This window comes from Eschscholzia californica, unplaced genomic scaffold (assembly GCF_041429995.1).
Source record: "Eschscholzia californica isolate CP2 unplaced genomic scaffold, dmEscCali1.0.p SCAF_2, whole genome shotgun sequence".
Classification (NCBI taxonomy): Eukaryota; Viridiplantae; Streptophyta; class Magnoliopsida; order Ranunculales; family Papaveraceae; genus Eschscholzia; species Eschscholzia californica.
The window spans coordinates 50,878,534-50,896,709 of record NW_028238309.1 but is presented as its reverse complement, the minus strand read 5'-3'; the positions used below and the strand labels follow the sequence as shown (position 1 = coordinate 50,896,709).

Here is an 18,176-nt window from a genome sequence, read left to right as displayed (position 1 = left end):
ACTATTTGATTAGTAGTTCTGGTTATAATGATTCCAACGTAATGTTAGAATCGGATCAGATTTTGGATCAGTTAAAGTCGTCAAACTCAAAAACGAAGTACGCCATTGCGTTCGTCTCGTCGAGCTCTTAAGTTTAGACTCAAGAATCACTCAAATCCGATTCCGTATGAATGAGATATTCAAGTCTGAAGTTTGGACGGAAAATGGTTAAGTTAGGGACCAAAAGGCAATACGGAAAAGTTTGTCTGGGGGCCATTTTCGCAAAAGGAACACGTCCAGATCCGACGGTTGGCGTTCTCTCCGCGCTAAAGGCCAGATCCAATGGATGGCGTTAGGTCCGTGTCGGGCACGGAGTGGGATAACCCGAAACTTCATCCAACGGCTGATCTTCTTAGATTTCGGGCTACTTTCGGGATAAGTCCATCAGATCTAACGGAGGGCGTTTCTTCCGCGCTTTTGAGCGACATCTGAGGGTCCAAATCTCAACCGACACGAACTGTAGGGAATGAAGTGATGCGTCACTTTATTTCTCAACAGATGCGTCCCTAAAATCCAACAGAAGTGTCCCTTATGAATGCATCTATTCGAAACCTATTTATAGGACCCAAATCAACTCCAAATTTCAATCCGTTTTTTCCAGAGTGTCAAGCATTGTTAGAAGATCATATTAGAGTATCTAAGAGAAAGATTTAGCAGAGTTTTCAAGGAGTTTCATAAGCAAGAAGTTTGGTCCATTTGCATAAGTCAGAGGTTAGTATACTTTCAAGTTCGACTGCTTTCTGATTCGAAGTACCATCGAATCGAAAGGTTAATCGTTGTATCCTGGGAGACAAACGCCGGTAACTGTTTGGTACTATACAGGGCGTCAATTGTCTTAAGGAAAGAGGAATACCTCGCCTCGATTAAAAAATTATTCTTCTTCTAATCCTCCGATGTTCTTTTTCTTTTTAGTCTATCTGATTTCTTAATCAAAGACATTCTGATTTTCCAAATCAGAAGTGTGTTGATTTTTTAAAGTAATAAATCAGTAAACACAGAAGGATACAATTCCTCTTTCCGATCTTAAATCGATAGTGAGATTCGACTACGAATCATCTGTTCTGGATAACAGACATTATCGGTTAGAAATACGAAAGATATTGAGTTGTTTTATTCCTTAGTTTTTCTCCATTAATTTGGAAAGAAAGTGTTTTTGATTAATTTACAAATAAAATCAAAGTAGTAACCAGTTTCACCAGTGATTCGATTATAGACTCGCTGAGTCAACTCGTTGAATCGGTACACCGAAACCAACACGTAACAAAAGGAGTTGGAGGGAGAGGGACGAACTTGCCAGCATACTACATCACATTCTTTCATAGAGAAAATGGTTGTTTAGGTCAATAGAATATTCATATTGTCTAAAAAAGCAAGTAACTTTCTATATTAATTAGAAGGTGTCACAATATCATGGATATTGACAGATAAAGTTTAAAATAATATGACAAATTATTATTGAGGTCATTTTTTAATATTTTGGTTCCCAGAATGCCCTTATACATAAAACCCACTTTCTCTGAAGAAACCGACGAGTTTTTGGGCGTTTTCTTCTTCTCCATGGTTCTTCTTGTTCCTTCTTTCTATTCGTTCATGATTGTCATCAGGAACTTCTCTGAATCTCTAATCATCATATTTTGTTTTTCAGTTTGTTTAGCAGGGCTAATATAAGCATGTTGAAACCCTAATTATGTAGTTGAGAAACTGAGAAAGTTTATCTTTCTGCTAGGTTTTAGCAGATACGAATTGCCTCTTACTTGTTCGCGATTTTGGGGGAAACACAACCCCAACCGGTGATGATATCAAATCCATCCTTGGATCAGGTATTACCACTACCCCCTTTCTTATTTTATGCTTATCCATCTTTCTTGCATTAAACTTTTTGAAGTTAGATTGGCATGTACACAATTTTAGGGTTTTCTTTGAATGATCTGTCTCTTGATACACTAGGGGTTTTTGGTTTCTAGGTTCTTCTGTATTCACTTTGTGGTAGTTTAAGTCTGCAACTTTCTCGTGGATTGTATTAATTTTTAGTTTATATCATATCATATATAGATGAGTTTCATTACTTTAGAACTTCTTAGTTGCATAACTTATTAGGGTTAATCAGACAAACAAAGTGATGTGTATCCATGATTGTGATCTATTATGTTTGTAGTCTTTGTTGTGGGTGTGGATTTTCTCTACCTTTTCATAGTTTTCTAGGTTACCTTATCAAACTATATCATAAATTTTGGTTATGGGTAATGGGTAATGGAGTTCAACAATGATAATCTGTAGACAAGTTGAATAAAGCAATTGTTAGAGATATCTTGAAAGTTGAATGTTTGGTTTTGTCTTGCAGTTGGAGCTGAAGTTGATGATGACAGAATTGAACACTAATTTCTTAAGTTAAGGGTAAGGATATAGCAGAGCTTTGCATCTGGAAGGTAGAAATTGGCTCCAGTCCCTTGTGGCGGCCGTGGCGGTGCTTTCCATTGTTGTTTGGCACGAAGGGCAATCAAGGATTTGATGGCAAAATGTGCCATCCGGATGATATCTACTCATGCAAGCCAGCAGATTTACACCAGAACCACCAACACCTAGAGAAGGCCATGGCGGAAGAAGCGCTTCTTGTATGTCAATTTCTATAATGAATCAGAAATAACTGTCCTTTGTTTCCTTACTTTTTTGTGGTTACGAACATCTGTTTATAGTTGAAGCTTTTCTTGGCAAGATAGATGAAGATGATCTTATACTACATATTGGTATTTCTTGTGATTAACTGGTTGCGGAGGATTAAAGAGCTTGTTATGGCAGGTGACACAAGGAAGCTCTTTTTTAAAATGTTTTTTGGGGTCAACTTGGTAAGATCAGTTATGTTGTGCAACTATAACTTGCATCTCTGATTCTTTTGGTTCAGGGGGGAGGGTTCTCCATAAATAGCCCAAGTTCATATAATTTGTCCATGCTCAAATATTTAAGATTTAATGGGCATCAGACGGTCTAATTTCGGTTTTAAACTATCTAGAGAGTCGTTGGCTTTTTTGAAGTTTATTTGCTATCGGATAGTCGGATGTTGTCTGACATGAATGTGTCAATGCCTTTTTTTGAAGTTTATTTGTTGTGGAAGAGTTAGGATGTTGTGGACATGAATGTATCAGTGCTGTAATTTAATGAAAATTTTGAAGCTCATTTGCTATGAGGGAGGTGGATATTGTCGAAACATGAATGTATCATGTATCGATTATATCCACCACAATTTGATTCTTGAAAACTCATGTCATTTCTTCATTGGCATCCATGCTTAAAACAAGATTCTTACTATCTTTGCCCACTTGAGTTTCAAGTTGTTTAGCTTCTTTGGAAGATTTCGAGCTAAGATATGCTTCAATAGCAATATAAACTTCGCTTCGTTTCATAGGTTCGCCCGAGAATTCATCTATGTGAATTTGCATATAACGATTGGTGATATTGAGAATATTTTTTTCAATGTAATTTCGGAAACTAATGATATGGTACGTATTGGCTAAACATGGCACGGATGAACATTTACTAGCAAGAGTTTCCTGCCCAAATTTCCCCCATTTTAGACATCTTTCTTGATTCTTTTGAAAAATTGAGAAGATGATGAAATTTAAACCATGGGAGGACGAGGCGAGTGTTATAATGCCATGTCTCAAAAATTGGATATGTCTAGATGTCCACTAAAGGTTTTGTTTGATCTTAAAGTAGAAAACAATAAGAATTTTGAAGGTTTATCTTATAGTCGACCACACAATTTCTTCAATTCCAAACTCAAGATTTCGTAGACACATACTTTTAGTATATATTTTAGATTTGCAAATCCAGTTTGCAAGATATGCAACTCAAGATCATATTCTGCAAAGCTTGCAAATCATGTTTGCAATCTATATTTTGCAAACACAGTTTGCAGTTTACATTATGCAAACACATGTTTGCAGAACGGATGGTTGCAAACACGTTTGCAGAACGGATTTGTGCAAACACGTTTGCAGAACGGATTTTTGCAAACACGTTTGCAGAACGGATTTTTGCAAACACGTTTGCAGAACACATTGTTGCAAACACGTTTGCAGAAAAACGTAAAGGAAAAAAACGCCGTTTTTTTCTGGGTTTTTTTTTTTTGAAAAAAAGTATTGAAAGTGGATCTTGTTTGAAAGCTAATGAAAAACCATTTCTAAATATATAATTTTTATAGAAATCCGACATCCCAAACAAAAGTTATATCGATTTAAAGTTTAAAGAAAAATAAAATAATTTAGTTACACAAAATGACAAAAAAGGGTAATTTAGTATTTGCACACTTTTTGACCTGAATAATAATTTTCAAATGTTTTGTGTTTTTCTACTCATTTTCAATATTATTTTGACCTTTTTAGAAATTACCTCTTTTTCGTAAACCTTTCATCAACTCAACTCTTTTAAGTTGTTTGAGGGGTATCCCATCAAAAAAAAAAAAAAGTTGTTTGAGGGGCAACAACACAGGCTGTAACAAACGAAGAAATTGGTCTTGGAGGAATAATGGGTGGGTCTTACTCTTACACTCCCCTCAAATGAGTATTGGGTTTAAATGAATAGCTTAAAATTTAGTATGTACCGACTTTGAAGCCACTCTTATATTGAAGTTCATAGTTTGGAGGACCATTTTTATTTATCTCACCACTGTTGGAGGACCTATGGTTGTTGAAGGTGCATCTTGCACGCGTAGCGCCCCTTCAAACACGCTCTTCTTTACTCGTGTTATCGAATCTCTATTAAGTTAATGCAAGGAAGAAAATCAAACCACAAAAAAACACAAATTACAATTAAAATAAGTTATGAGATAATTCATCAACTCAAATATTAACTTAGCTCCACACATCAACTGGTTGTGCAGAAAATTCATCAGTCGTCTTTGAAAAGTCTCATTCAAACTAAGTCACTTTGCATCCAAAACAACCGTTCACCTCTGCCATTTTTGACAAAAGAACCGTTGGCATGTATGTGCTCTTATATTGCCCTAGCACTCAGTCCAAATTTGAAGGTAGATTGTTCAACAAATGTTGTTTTTTTAGAAGCGAATAAACTATATTGCATAAGTTCAACCTCTTTATGTTTATCTTTAAGATCTGGATTACTTACATCTTTAACTTCATTGTATAGAAAAGTTCAACCTCTTTATTGTATGGAAATTTTTGTTCATAATCATGTACAACTCTCATTATTTTGTTGAATTCTTTTTATGTTTTTTTTTTAACTTTAGTAATGCTATCTACTTTTTGTTTAAATTGTTACAACGTTGTGATTATTTAGATTTTCATTTTCGAGCGAACTGTAAGTGGCTTAAGCCATGGGTTCTCATTTTCTTGAATAGAAAAACTTCAAAGCAACCTGTTATACATATATAATTTTTTTCTTTTCTAAATTTTAGATCGAAACTGAAACCAATTTTGTCACAATAATAATATTCATATCAGAATCACGGACTATATACCCTAGTATTTTTTATAAAGATCCAATTGTAAAGTTATCTTTTATCTCGCTACGTTGGTATAGGGACACTGGTCTAGTTTATCGGGATATGAACTTATAGCGACATACGTGTTTTTAGTAACTAGACACATTTTTCTTATCTCGCCACTTGTTGGAGGACCCATGGTTGTTCACGATGCATATTGCAAATTTGCACATATAGTGCCCCTTCAAACACGCTCTCTTTCACTTGTGTTATGTACTATTTAGTCTGTACTCTCTTTTAAGATAATGCAAGGAAGAAAATCAAACCACAAAAAAAGATATTAGCTGGTAGTGCATAAAGTTATCCGGGGCTCGAAGGGACTCATTCAAACTAAGTCAATTTGCATCCAAATAATTTAATCTGTTTGGCCTCATTCAGAACTTAATTGGTGACTAGCTATCTTTGAAATTTCTATATAAAGAAGAAGACACACGATAAAATCTTAAAACGTTTACCGTGAATAGTCTATAAGACTTCAATAACAACTAAAAGAATTAGAATGAGAAAATAATGAGTTCAACAGAACCCATTAAAAAATTGAATAACAAAATTTAATGGGCCAGAAAATTCTACAGATTTTAAAGAGTCTCCAATCAATCAGGGGCGAGCCCACATAGGGGCCGTGGGGGCGCAGGCCCCCACGACCCTAACGTGGCTCGTTAATGTTATGCGACACTTGCCGCTATATTAGATATATATATATATATATATATATATATATATATATATATATATATTTTTGTTTTTCAAACATAATTCTTCCTTAGCTTAGTTGGTGGAGCGATTTTGTTTTAATATTGAGGTCAAGGGATCGAGTCTCACACACAACAGTCTTTTTTTCTAGAAAATTTCTACTACTTACACCTTTTTTTCTAAAATATCTAGTACTACTTAAGTCGGTTGAAATTATTGTTTGGTTTAAGATGACTACTTATTAAAAATACATTATAAAGGTCATGCTTGGCTTAAAATTGGTTCTTATTAATTGAGATAATTCAATTTTGACCTCCTCAAAGTGACCAACTAAATAAAATTGGCTCGTAGAGATGATGAGTTTTCTAAACGTCCCCCTTAACTTTGATTTTGTCTGGTTTTTCGGGACTTGTATTTTAAATTTCAAAATTGTTTTTTTTAGACTTTTGTTCTGGTAAACATGTTATTAGAAAGAAAACTTAATCTTCATCTTTTCTTCAGTTACGATCACTTCCTCTTCATCATCTAGCATCTTCTTCTTTAATCTTCACCATTATCTCTTCATCCCCTCCTTTGTTTTTTATTTCAGTATATTTTGGGAATCCAGTTAGAGGAAAGATCCTTAATCCATATTGAGAAATTTAGGGATTGATTGTTATACATCAAAATACCACCGGAATATCTAAACTATAAATAAAATTTTGTTAAGAATTTGCTTTTCGATTCTAGCTTGATCGTGTACTGTGGAATTCTTTCATTACCTATAACAAAGATGTGCCCCCACTCATAAAAGTTTCTGGCTTCGCCACTGAATCAATCATACTCTCACAATACTTGTAAGTCTCAATCAGATAGGTGGACTACTGAAATATTTTGAAAAATTTTGTATCTAGAAAGACATTGGCTGAAAAGAATTAGAATCTAGCTAAATGTACACCTAGAAGCAGGGATGAGGGGCTAGTAAGGGGCATGTGGGGGCGCATGCCCCCACATGCTCTCAAGACCTCCCCTTAACACTATCCCTAAACAAATAGATTTATTCTTAAATGATTTTTTTTTTATTTCTTTTCTAGGTAGCAAACCCACTATTTATTTCCCGTCTACGGAAAAATAGTGTAAAACTCATCGCACTATAATATAATTCTTTAGCCGTGAAGTGAAATATATCGATTATTTTGTAATTTAATTTCTTGGTAAACCTAATCTAATGAGTAACACGATTTTTTCCTAATCATCTCCTCTTTCGAAATAAAATTATTTTTTGGCATAAAATATACATTTTCTTTTAGTGTGTTAGATTAATTACATAAATAAAAGTGTAACCATTAAATTACAATCAAAATAAATCGTAAAATATTTTAGTAAAAAACGTGACCGTATATAGTCAGTTTCTTTAGAAATCAAATAAGATAAAAACATGAATATATATAATTTATTTACTTTCAGAATTTTGATTGCGTGTAAAGTTCTTCCACGAAAAAGCAAGTGTTGTTATTTTTGGTTTCCTTTGTATATATTTCTAAATTAAATTGTGTAATTCTTTTTTCTTAAAAAAATTGAACTAAATTACCCTAAAAATATAATTAAGAATATAATGAAATTCACCTACGTATTTCTTATATCATTCAAAGAAGATTAAATAGCAATAGGTTGATTGGACAAAAAAAAATCGCCGGAATTTGTCGTTTTCTAAATATGATAACTATAGTGTAGGACGAACCACTTTTATACTGAGTTGATACAAAATGTATTCAATATAGTAAATTAAAATGTAACGGGCTAATACATATTGTTTGATTTATTAATTTATGTGAGTTTCTCTTTTTAAAAGTGCCCCACACAAGAAAATTTCTGGCTTCGCCACTGCCTAGAAATAAATTTTCCAAAAAAAAATAACTTAAAGGTAGAGACGACGACGAGTATTGATTCCGAAATTAATGTTGTCGACGAGTATTGATTCCGAAATTTTGATACTTAACATACTACATCACATTTTTTTCATAAAAATTAAAAAGTTAAAACTTCCACATTTTTTTTTATCATGTTAACTCTTTTAAGCTGTTCGAGGGCTTTGAACAAAGAAAAAAGTTTTGGTCGCAGTCATACCCCCTAAGGGCCGTACAAGTTACCCTATAGTTCATTATTTATATCCGTCATACCCCAAGTCCAATAAATCATATATTCCCCCTCTCTTGTGAATCGAGCTTGGAATCTTTGGGATTTTGGAGTAAATGCGATACACACTAAGTAGCAGTTGTTGGCAAATCAAACCCATTGAGAGGGCCGATGAATAATCAAACTTAACAAGGTAGAAAAGTCTGAAGACTTGAGAAAAGTCTACGACTAATTTTATTGTCCCAATCTTTGGAAGTTTCAATGGACCCATACTTATTTGTTACTCTCTTTGTGGCCATAACATCTTAAGATCTTACGCCCCACGACGAATTGAGTGGTTGTACAGAAAGCCGAGTCTTGAGACAGATCGCCGATAGAAGGTATTTAGATTTTGTGTGTGTTTGTATATATATATATATATATATATATATATATATATATTGACAATTCAGTTTAAAAAATGAGTTAATTTCTTGTTTTGATTTCAGTACTTAATAATGGAGTCGAGATCTATCTCTCTAATGATCTTTCTTGCTGCATTTTGCTTATTCAGACCAGATTACAACAAGTTCAGTTTTGGTTTTGTTTGTAAGGAAAGGGAGAGACAAGCTTTGTTGGCCTTCGGAGCAGATTTAAAACATCTAAACACTTCATATTATGATGAAAATCATGAAAAATTTTATTATGCGGAGAATATATTATCTACTTGGGATGGTAAAGAGTGTTGCAATTGGACAGGAGTCTTTTGCAATAGGAGAACGGGAAATGTTGTAGAACTTCATCTTAAAAAATTATCACTAGGTGGTAAATTAAATCCTTCTCTGCTTGAACTAAAATATTTAAGTCATTTAAACTTAAGCTTCAATAATTTTGAGGGTAGTCAGTTACCTTCTTTCTTGGGGTCCCTCCATAATTTGAGGTATCTCAATCTACAACAAACAAATTTTGGTGGGATTATTCCTCAGGAACTTGGAAACTTATCCAATCTTCATTTTCTTGATATTAGTAGAACCTACGTAGATGTTAGCGATCTTCAATGGCTCTCTCATCTTTCTTCTCTCCAACATCTTGACATGAGTTCCCTGAACCTCAGCAAGGTAACTCATAAGTGGCATCATGTGATTAACATGCTCCCATCTTTAGTCGAGTTACGTCTTGCTGGTTGTATTCTAGATTCATCCATAGTACCAATTCTTTCACAAATAAATTTTACATCTCTTTCAATTCTCGATCTTTCTTTTAACTATATGAATTCTTCATTATTACCTTCATGGTTATATAATCTTACTAGACTTGAAGAACTTGATCTAAGTTACAATCATTTCCACGGAACGATTTCAAAAGATATTGGTTATCTGACTTCAATCAGGAGCCTTGCTTTAAGCGGTAATTTGGAGCTTGAAGGAGAGATACCAAATACCTTGGGAAATCTATGCAACTTGCAGAAATTAAACATGGGAATGAACAGACTTGGTGGAGATATATCTGGATTTTTGGTAAATTCATCTGGATGTATCACCAGTAGTTTGAAGTCGTTGGATTTATCAAGTAACAAACTTTCTGGCCCTTTGCCTGAGCAATTGGGGAAATTACAAAATCTCGAATACCTCTCTCTTTGGGGTAATTCATTTTCTGGTTCAATTCCCTCGTCGTTAGGAAGATTATCATTATTAAGGGTTTTATTCCTTGATGGAAATGAATTGAATGGATCATTGCCAGAAACAATATGGCATCTCTCAAATTTAGAAAGATTATCATTATTAAGGGGCGTTGTAACTGAAGCTAACTTCGCCAATCTCGGAAGACTAAAAGTGTTGTTTATTGATTCAGTTGATTTGAAGTTGAGATCTGCTTGGAAACCTCCATTTCAACTCGTAGGGTTATCATTTGAAAATTGTCACATAGGATCTGGATTTCCCCAATGGTTAAAAACACAAACAAAATTACAGAATATTGATTTATCCAACACAAGAATTTCAGGTACAGTTCCTAATTGGTTTTGGAACATGTCTTCTCAAATGAATTACTTGAATCTAGGCCACAATAGTCTAACTGGAGAATTACCAAAGTTATTGAAATTTAGTTATACTTTTACAGTAGTTAACTTGACTTCCAACTATTTTAACGGCCCACTACCTAGTGTATCCAATGTTTCAATACTAGATCTTTCTCGCAACTTCTTATCCGGTCCTATTTCCTCTTTCCGATGTCATTCAGAGTTTGGCAAAATGTGTACATTAGAATATCTTGATCTCTCAAACAATGCCCTCTTTGGAGAGATTCCAGAACGTTGGTTTAACTCATCCTATCTGTCATTGCTAAACTTGGAAAGTAATAAGTTAACAGGAAAAATTCCAAGCTCTATCGGTTCTTTATTTAAATTACAATCCTTGCATTTGAGTAATAATTCGTTATCCGGTGAACTACCTCAGTCATTGCAAAACTGTACTAGCTTAATAGCGATTGATCTTGGTGGAAATAAGTTCAGTGGAAGCATATCAACATGGCTGGGAGCTGACTTTGCAGGGCTTATACTTCTTAGGTTGCGTCTAAATAAGTTCAGTGGTGGTATTCCAGAAGCACTTTGTAACCTTACTTCACTACGAATACTGGATATCGCTCATAACAACTTATCAGGATCAATTCCAAGATGTTTCAGCAATTTAAGTGCCATGGCTTTGAAGCAAAAAAAACAGATAAACTATATTCGCATCAACATTGGGGGATATGAAGAAACTGTTTCACTTGTGACAAATGGAAAGGAATATGCGTATGGAAACACTCTTGGGCTTGTTACAACCATAGATCTATCTGGAAACAACTTATCCGGAGAGATTCCTCAAGATCTAACAACACTTCATGAGTTACGATTTTTGAACTTATCTGAGAATCATTTTACAGGAAAGATTCCAACCAAAATAGGGAAGATGAGCACATTGGAATCTCTTGATTTCTCAAGAAACAAACTTTCGGGTGTAATTCCTCAAAGCATTACAGATTTGAATTCTCTGAATCACTTGAACTTGTCATATAATAACTTGTCAGGGAAGATTCCTTCTAGTACCCAATTACAAAGCTTTACTGAACTGAGTTATGTTGGCAACCCTGAACTCTGTGGTATTCCACTCGAGAACTGCAAAGGCGATGAACAAGCTCAGCTGCCTGGATATGGTGGACAAAAACAAGATGAGGAGGATGATTGGCTTGAGATGAAGTGGTTTTATATTAGTGCAGGATTGGGATTTGTAACAGGTTTTTGGGGTTTCTGTGGGGTGTTATTATGGAAGCAATCTTGGAGACATGCTTATTTTGGATTCATTACTTCTATGACACAAAACCTCTTTAAGTTTTGCACATGGCAGTTTGGAAATATGTATCGATATGGTAACCTGTAAGAATGATTCAAATAACAGACCAATCTTAATTAGAATGAGACTTTCGTTCTTCAGGTTGTCATAGGTTTCTTCATTTTTTCTGTAATTTCATTAGTTGGGGTTTGATGACTTGTTTGTAACCGGCACATCCGGAACATAGCAACTCAAATATTTGAGTTTCTGACCTCTTGAGGACCTCAATTTCCACTCAATATTACAAAGAAAATTACCCAACTTAAGTATAAGTTTTAAGTTTTCGGAGTGCTGCATTTCAGATTTTTTTAAAATTGAAAATTTCAGTTGTGTCATATAGTAAAGAGACTCCCAATTGAGACTCGACACATGGGACAATTAGAGTTTTTTATAGTTTCGCACTGGAGATGCTTTAAAACTTCAAATCCATCATCTATCCACACCAGATGTTCATAATTGACAAGTTCTTTTATCAACTATATCTCTCTGACCAACGTAAATTTTAAGAAAAAATTTGCATTTTTATACAATCAATATGTTAAAACCAATAAACGGGTCAACCACCCAATTGGGCCACATCTAACCAGAGTAAACCTACTCGATCGAAGTCTTGACTAGTTGATCAGCTCTCACTGAAAGAAAAACAGTCCGACCACCAACAAATACTCACCCTTGATTTTGGGTTCATTACGTGTGCATTTGATACCCATGTTTGTGTTTAATTTCTTTATCTTCCTGGTTCTCTTGACTGTAGTATTTGCCAAGGACCAAGGTTTACATGTTCTATACTTCTTTGTGTATAAAGTATAAACTTAATACTTCTGTACTGATGCAGGGGCACCCGGCGTGGAGGCTTTTTCCATGACCAAACCGGGCCATGGGCCATCCGGCCATGGAGAGTAGTTTTAGGAAGTCCCAATTTTAGTATGATTATTAGAGAATTTAGGTTTAGGAAATTATGTTATTTTAGTATTTCCAATAATTGGAAAAGTCCAGATTTGAGTCTAGTTATTTAGGAAGTTGCAGTATCTTAATTATTTAGGAAAGTCTAATTTAAGTCTATCTAGGAAAGTCCAGAATCCTATAAAAGGATATCTAGTTTGTCCATTATTCAGGGATTGAAGAGAAACCCCTTTGAAGTTTTAATAAAGTTGAGTATTTTAGAGTTATTTAGCCTTTATTTTATCGTTCTTATTTAGTTTATTCATCTTCTTTAATTCCGTTGCGTTTCTACATCATGTGGTATCAGAGCCACCAAAGTTTTGGGTGAATGATTCTAGAAATTTTTTTCCAGACGAGTTAAATCAGTATCAATCCTATTCTATTCCAAAAGAAGTTTATAATCCATCAAATTATACTCATGAAGGAATAACTACTCGATGCTTATGCGCTTCATGTTTGCATGCGAATAGAGATTCGTACGATCATCATTGGAATCCGGGAGAAACCGTACGAGAAAACCCATCACAACCTCCATCTTCTTATTATCCGACATCAATCGCAACACCACCACCATCTCCGTACTCTAATTATACACCACAACTGTCCCGTTATCAATCCCAAACATCACCACCACCACCTCCGTACTCTTATTATTCACCACCGTATTCACCACCTCTACCATATTCGGTACCTCTACTTTCATACACTTATTATTCGCCACAACCACCACCACCAACACAATCATCTTCTCTTTCCTATTCACCACCACCGCCACCACATTCGTCTTTTGTCGAAACGGGTCCATCGTTAATATCCGATTTAGCTAAGATTCAACATATGGTGAACGACATCAAAACAATAATACGTCAACCATCTTCTTCGCCAATTTTATCTTTCAATCAGGAAGAAGATGTCATTAATGATTTGATTGATACGACTACTAGGACGGACGTTATGAATCGATCTGCTTGGGTATTAACTAAAGAAGATGAACCCGATGATATTCAAGAAGAAGTTCATGACGAAAACAATAATCTTTCATTATCGGAAAAAGAAAAATCAATTTGTGTTGAGATCATTGCTAATGATCAAAGAAACCGAACTACTCCATCTTCTGTTGCTTTCAGTGATTCCGAGCGTTTGATCAGAGATACTGCCATGAACCAGGTGGCCATGAACCCCATTAACATTGTTTTCGATGCCAAGCGATTGATTGGAAGGAGACTCAGTGATCCCATCTTTTCGGCTGATATCAAGCTTTGGCCATTCACTACTAGTCCTGGCGATACGCCCATGATTTTTGTAAACTACAAAGGTGAAGAGAACCAATTTGTTGCCGAAGAGAAGCATTGGCCACTCACTACTAGTACTACTGTTGGTGGTAAGAGATTCAAGTTACATAGCAAGTCATTGATGTTAATGAGGAGCCACCCATCTGAACCTGGACGCCAAACAATGTCAACAGAAGAAGAATTAAGCTTCACTGAAATCAAATTACCTTATCCGAGACCCATCAATGGCAATCTTTTCCCTTCCATCATCACTTCAACCCCATCTTCCATCTGTGATCTCCCTCTCTTCATAAACACCATAAAACAGGAAAAACCATGTTTAGAATCCCTCCTTCAATCAACTGGAGTTCTTCTATTGATAGGGTTTCCTGTAAATACTGCTTCAGATTTCAATGAAGTTATTGAAGTTTTTGGTTATGAAGAGTTTCCTTGTGTTGATGAAGCTGCTTTTGGGACAAATATTGTGGGGAGGGTTTGCACTGCTAATGAGTCCCCACCTGATCAGCAAACCCCTTTCCACCTTACAATGGCTCAGATTCCAGAGTTCCCAGCAAAATTGTTTTTCTTTTGTGAGGATGAGCCAGGATGTGAAGGAGAGACTCCTATAGCTCTTACTCATGTCATCTATGAGAAGACGAAAGAGAGATTTCCAGAGTTTGTTGAGAAGCTAGAGCAGCATGGTTTGGTCTATACGAGAATATTAGGGGCTGGAGATAACCCGTCATCTCCAATTGGTCAGGGATGGCAGTCGGCATTCTTAACTAAAGATAAAAACACACCTGAAGAAATAGCTGCTCGACCGGGAATAAAGTTGGAATGGACGGATGATGGAGCAAAAACAATCATGGATCCAATACCCGATATTAAATATGACAAGTTCGAAGATATAATACTTCGACCAACTGGTATCGAAACCCTAACTAAAGCGATCGATTTCTCCTCCCACACAATCAATCTTGTTCCGACCAATCATGTACTTCACTCCAATCCTTCGGCGGTGCACGCTTCAATTCATCACTGTAGTGAAGCCCTAATTGATGCACAAAAGACGGTGGAGTTTCAATCGGGTTGGTCTAATGGTTACAATCGTCTCGGTGCTACTCATGTAGGTCTAGGTGATTATGAGGAAATTATTCATGCTTCTAAGAAAGGTCTTGAAATTGATCAGAGTAATGAAATCCTAAAATCTGGATTAGTTGATGCCCAATCTTCCTTTCCACGATTTCTATCTTCGTGTTCTTTTCCTTCTCCTTTTGGAAATATCTTTCAAGGGCCAAATTTATGGGACAACAAGGTTAATACGGACGTTATGAAGGCATATAGGATGCAGAGAGTTCATCATGAAGTTCCAATAAAGGATTTCTTGAATAAGATTGTTAAATGGTTGCGTCTACCATGGGAGGATGGCGAAATGAACGCAATTTATTCACTAATAATAATTTTGCGAGCTTCATTGCAATTTGAGATTGAGAATAAGGTTGGTGATTTCTTGCACAGTGGTATTTTTCACAACAAAATTCATATGAAGTGGGAATTAAGAATCGCCATGGAGGAATTCCTTTACGCGGATACATCCAACTTTTCATAATCAAACGGTTCGGGACGAACCTCTTGGGAGAAGGGGATGCTGATGCAGGGGCACCCGGCGTGGAGGCTTTTTCCATGACCAAACCGGGCAATGGGCCATCCGGCCATGGAGAGTAGTTTTAGGAAGTCCCAATTTTAGTATGATTATTAGAGAATTTAGGTTTAGGAAATTATGTTATTTTAGTATTTCCAATAATTGGAAAAGTCCAGATTTGAGTCTAGTTATTTAGGAAGTTGCAGTATTTTAATTATTTAGGAAAGTCTAATTTAAGTCTATCTAGGAAAGTCCAGAATCCTATAAAAGGATATCTAATTTGTCCATTATTCAGGGATTGAAGAGAAACCCCTTTGAAGTTTTAATAAAGTTGAGTATTTTAGAGTTATTTAGCCTTTATTTTATCGTTCTTATTTAGTTTATTCATCTTCTTTAATTCCGCTGCGTTTCTACATCACGTACTCAAAGAACTTCCTAAAGTTAACCCTCAATATCCTCAACTGAAGCGTTAGTTGTTCAATGACAACGGTTCTTCGCTCTTTTCAATGCTCGGACTCATCTTCACTTCCCTCTGCAAAGACTTATGATGATGCGTCTGGTAAATTTGTGGGCATCCACCTCAAAACAATAAGTGAAAAGGACCTATAGACATTATATTTTTGGTTACTAGTCTACTAGATTACTTTTCCCCTGTGTGGGAGGGACTATTCTCGCAGAACCTAGCTATTCTACGGCCATAGATTGCTCGGCATTCACCTTCTTCACTTGTTTGACACAAAAAACTCTTCAGCACTCCTAGCTCCCTCCCTTCGCATTAATAATAGAGACGACAAGTTAGGATGGCATTCTCTCTCCCTCCTCTCCTTGTTTCCATATCTCTTTTCTATTCCATTTGTCCCTCAGATGACCCCTCAGTCCTCCTAACATAGGAGAGATAAAACTAAAGAGAAATATTCATAGAGGGGGTGGCACTGCTCTCCCAACGCGTGCGGTATATTCGGAGATGCAAAACCAATTCTTACAAAAATATTATAGTTAGCGAAATTAAGGCATAGTATTAAAAGTTCAACGAACAAACTATTACATGACCTGTACAAATAGTTTCAACATGTGATCAGCTCAAAAGGATCAAGATCATGGAAGTTCATTAGGAAAAATGTAAAATTGATCCACAAAAGAATTATAAGAACTTTGATTTGTTCGTAAACCAAAGTTCCATGCTATGAATTGTTTATCAACTAGAACATGAAACACGGTTTACTCTTTAGAATTCACTAGTTTGAGCCCCATCAAAATACTATTGAATTGCATCTTGAGATTTTAATTTCAATATTGTGTAGATTTATCAAATGCCACGAACTACTTGTCGTCATTTGCGAAATTAAATACATGTAATAAAGAGTATTCATCTTCACCAACAACATTTGTCTAATGAAGTACAATAATGAAGATGAAAAAAGAAAATCCAACGCAATAAAAGCCCACTTTTATCTACAAAAGAAATTGAACGGAGAAAAAAAAAAAATCATGAATGGGTCAAATGATGGATATACTTAGGTCTAAGTAATTCAGATAGTATTGATAACAATAACGAACACTAACTTAATCGAAGATGAAAATTTGAAAATTTCCTCTCGTACAATTGTATGTTAGTTATATGTCATATAACATGTCATAAAATCAGCTGCTTAAAGAAATGAAGGCAGAAATTAATACTTCTAAATATTAGTACCTTATCAACAATATGTTTAAGCTCTAACCATATGTTGGTTGCCTGAACACTTAAAATCCAAAGAATTCAGCCATTGTGATTGAAAAGGTCTAACTTGTCAGATTGTGATTCTTCCTCCATTATCTGTCGAAATTTTTCTACAAACTATATATATGTTGCAGAAGTGAGAGATTAGTAAATCCCAAACCCTAATTAATCAAACCCACCGTGACAAGTGTAACTAAAGAGTAAAAATTAAGAGGGAAAAAGGGAGTAGTAATTACCCTCTCCACAGCTAAGCTTGGTTCCTTTATAACGAGTTTGAGTCCGTAAGAATTCAAGAACAGTAGTTGAAGGATCGATTGTTGAAAGCTGAAATCTCTCACCATTAATGGCGAAAACAAGGTTATTATTATTATTATCATCTTCTCTGCTTCCTCCCATTTCTGATAAACCAGCTGGGTAGTGATAATAACACTATAGGAGTGGCTTAGAAATACTAATAAAATCCAGAGGAACATGATTCAGTTGGACTTGAATACAGATTTGGAAAGTCCAAATTTTTTTGAATAAATTATTATTTTGTTCTGAATTTGTTGTTTATGTGGATAGTAGCGGTGGAAGTTGGGAGCAAATTTGAATACGACACCGAGGAGAGAGAGAGAGAGAGAAGCTGATTCTAGACAGGAAAAGGAAGAGGCTGATATCAGTGATATCTTACTTGCCAGCTGCTACTAAGGGCATCTCCTTTTCATAAAAAAGGCACCCATAAATTTAAGTTATTCGGTTTCCTGTCCTTTCATAATTTTTTTTTGCTTCAAAGAAAACATATATTACTAACACAAGATTATTATTACAATATCGATTATATAAAACAGAAGGGAAAACGATGACTGAGACAAACATCCTTTTTTAATAAAGGATATTGTCTGGAAGCCCTTCTCAAAATTTAAAATAT

General features: G+C 35.3%; 3 protein-coding genes and 1 long non-coding RNA gene across 4 annotated transcripts in view; 3 read left to right on the top strand and 1 right to left on the bottom strand.

Annotated features, from left to right (window-relative positions):
• LOC147558751 (indole-3-acetaldehyde oxidase-like) overlaps window positions 1-17,960 on the bottom strand; it is a 102,883-nt gene extending 84,923 nt beyond the window's left edge. Inside the window, exon 1 of the mRNA XM_086660447.1 lies at window positions 17,503-17,960. Coding sequence (XP_086516573.1) covers window positions 17,503-17,662 — 160 coding nt within the window. The 5' untranslated portion in view covers window positions 17,663-17,960. The remainder of the gene's footprint in view (window positions 1-17,502) is intronic.
• LOC147558754 (uncharacterized) lies at window positions 1,554-3,210 on the top strand. Its single transcript, XR_015233536.1, has 2 exons — window positions 1,554-1,859; window positions 2,381-3,210. It is a non-coding gene; the product is annotated as an uncharacterized LOC147558754 (long non-coding RNA).
• LOC147558753 (receptor-like protein EIX2) lies at window positions 8,842-11,739 on the top strand. The gene is made up of 2 exons (XM_086664319.1): window positions 8,842-9,964; window positions 10,064-11,739. The coding sequence occupies exons 1-2, from the start codon at window positions 8,842-8,844 to the stop codon at window positions 11,737-11,739; spliced, it is 2,799 nt and encodes a 932-aa protein (XP_086520445.1).
• On the top strand, window positions 12,529-15,895 carry LOC147558752 (uncharacterized). The gene has a single exon (XM_086657622.1). It carries the CDS (start codon window positions 13,471-13,473, stop codon window positions 15,511-15,513), a length of 2,043 nt encoding a protein of 680 aa, XP_086513748.1. The 5' UTR covers window positions 12,529-13,470; the 3' UTR covers window positions 15,514-15,895.
• Window positions 17,961-18,176: the final 216 nt, after the last annotated feature.

What these genes read in the sequence shown, in the direction of transcription:
- LOC147558753 (XM_086664319.1), top strand. Translation starts at nt 8,842, where the DNA reads ATGGAGTCGAGATCTATCTCTCTAATGATCTTTCTTGCTGCATTTTGC. An exon ending in CGAATACCTCTCTCTTTGGG is followed by an intron (nt 9,965 to 10,063) that starts GTAATTCATTTT and finishes GATCATTGCCAG; the next exon opens with AAACAATATGGCATCTCTCA.
- LOC147558752 (XM_086657622.1), top strand. Translation starts at nt 13,471, where the DNA reads ATGGTGAACGACATCAAAACAATAATACGTCAACCATCTTCTTCGCCA.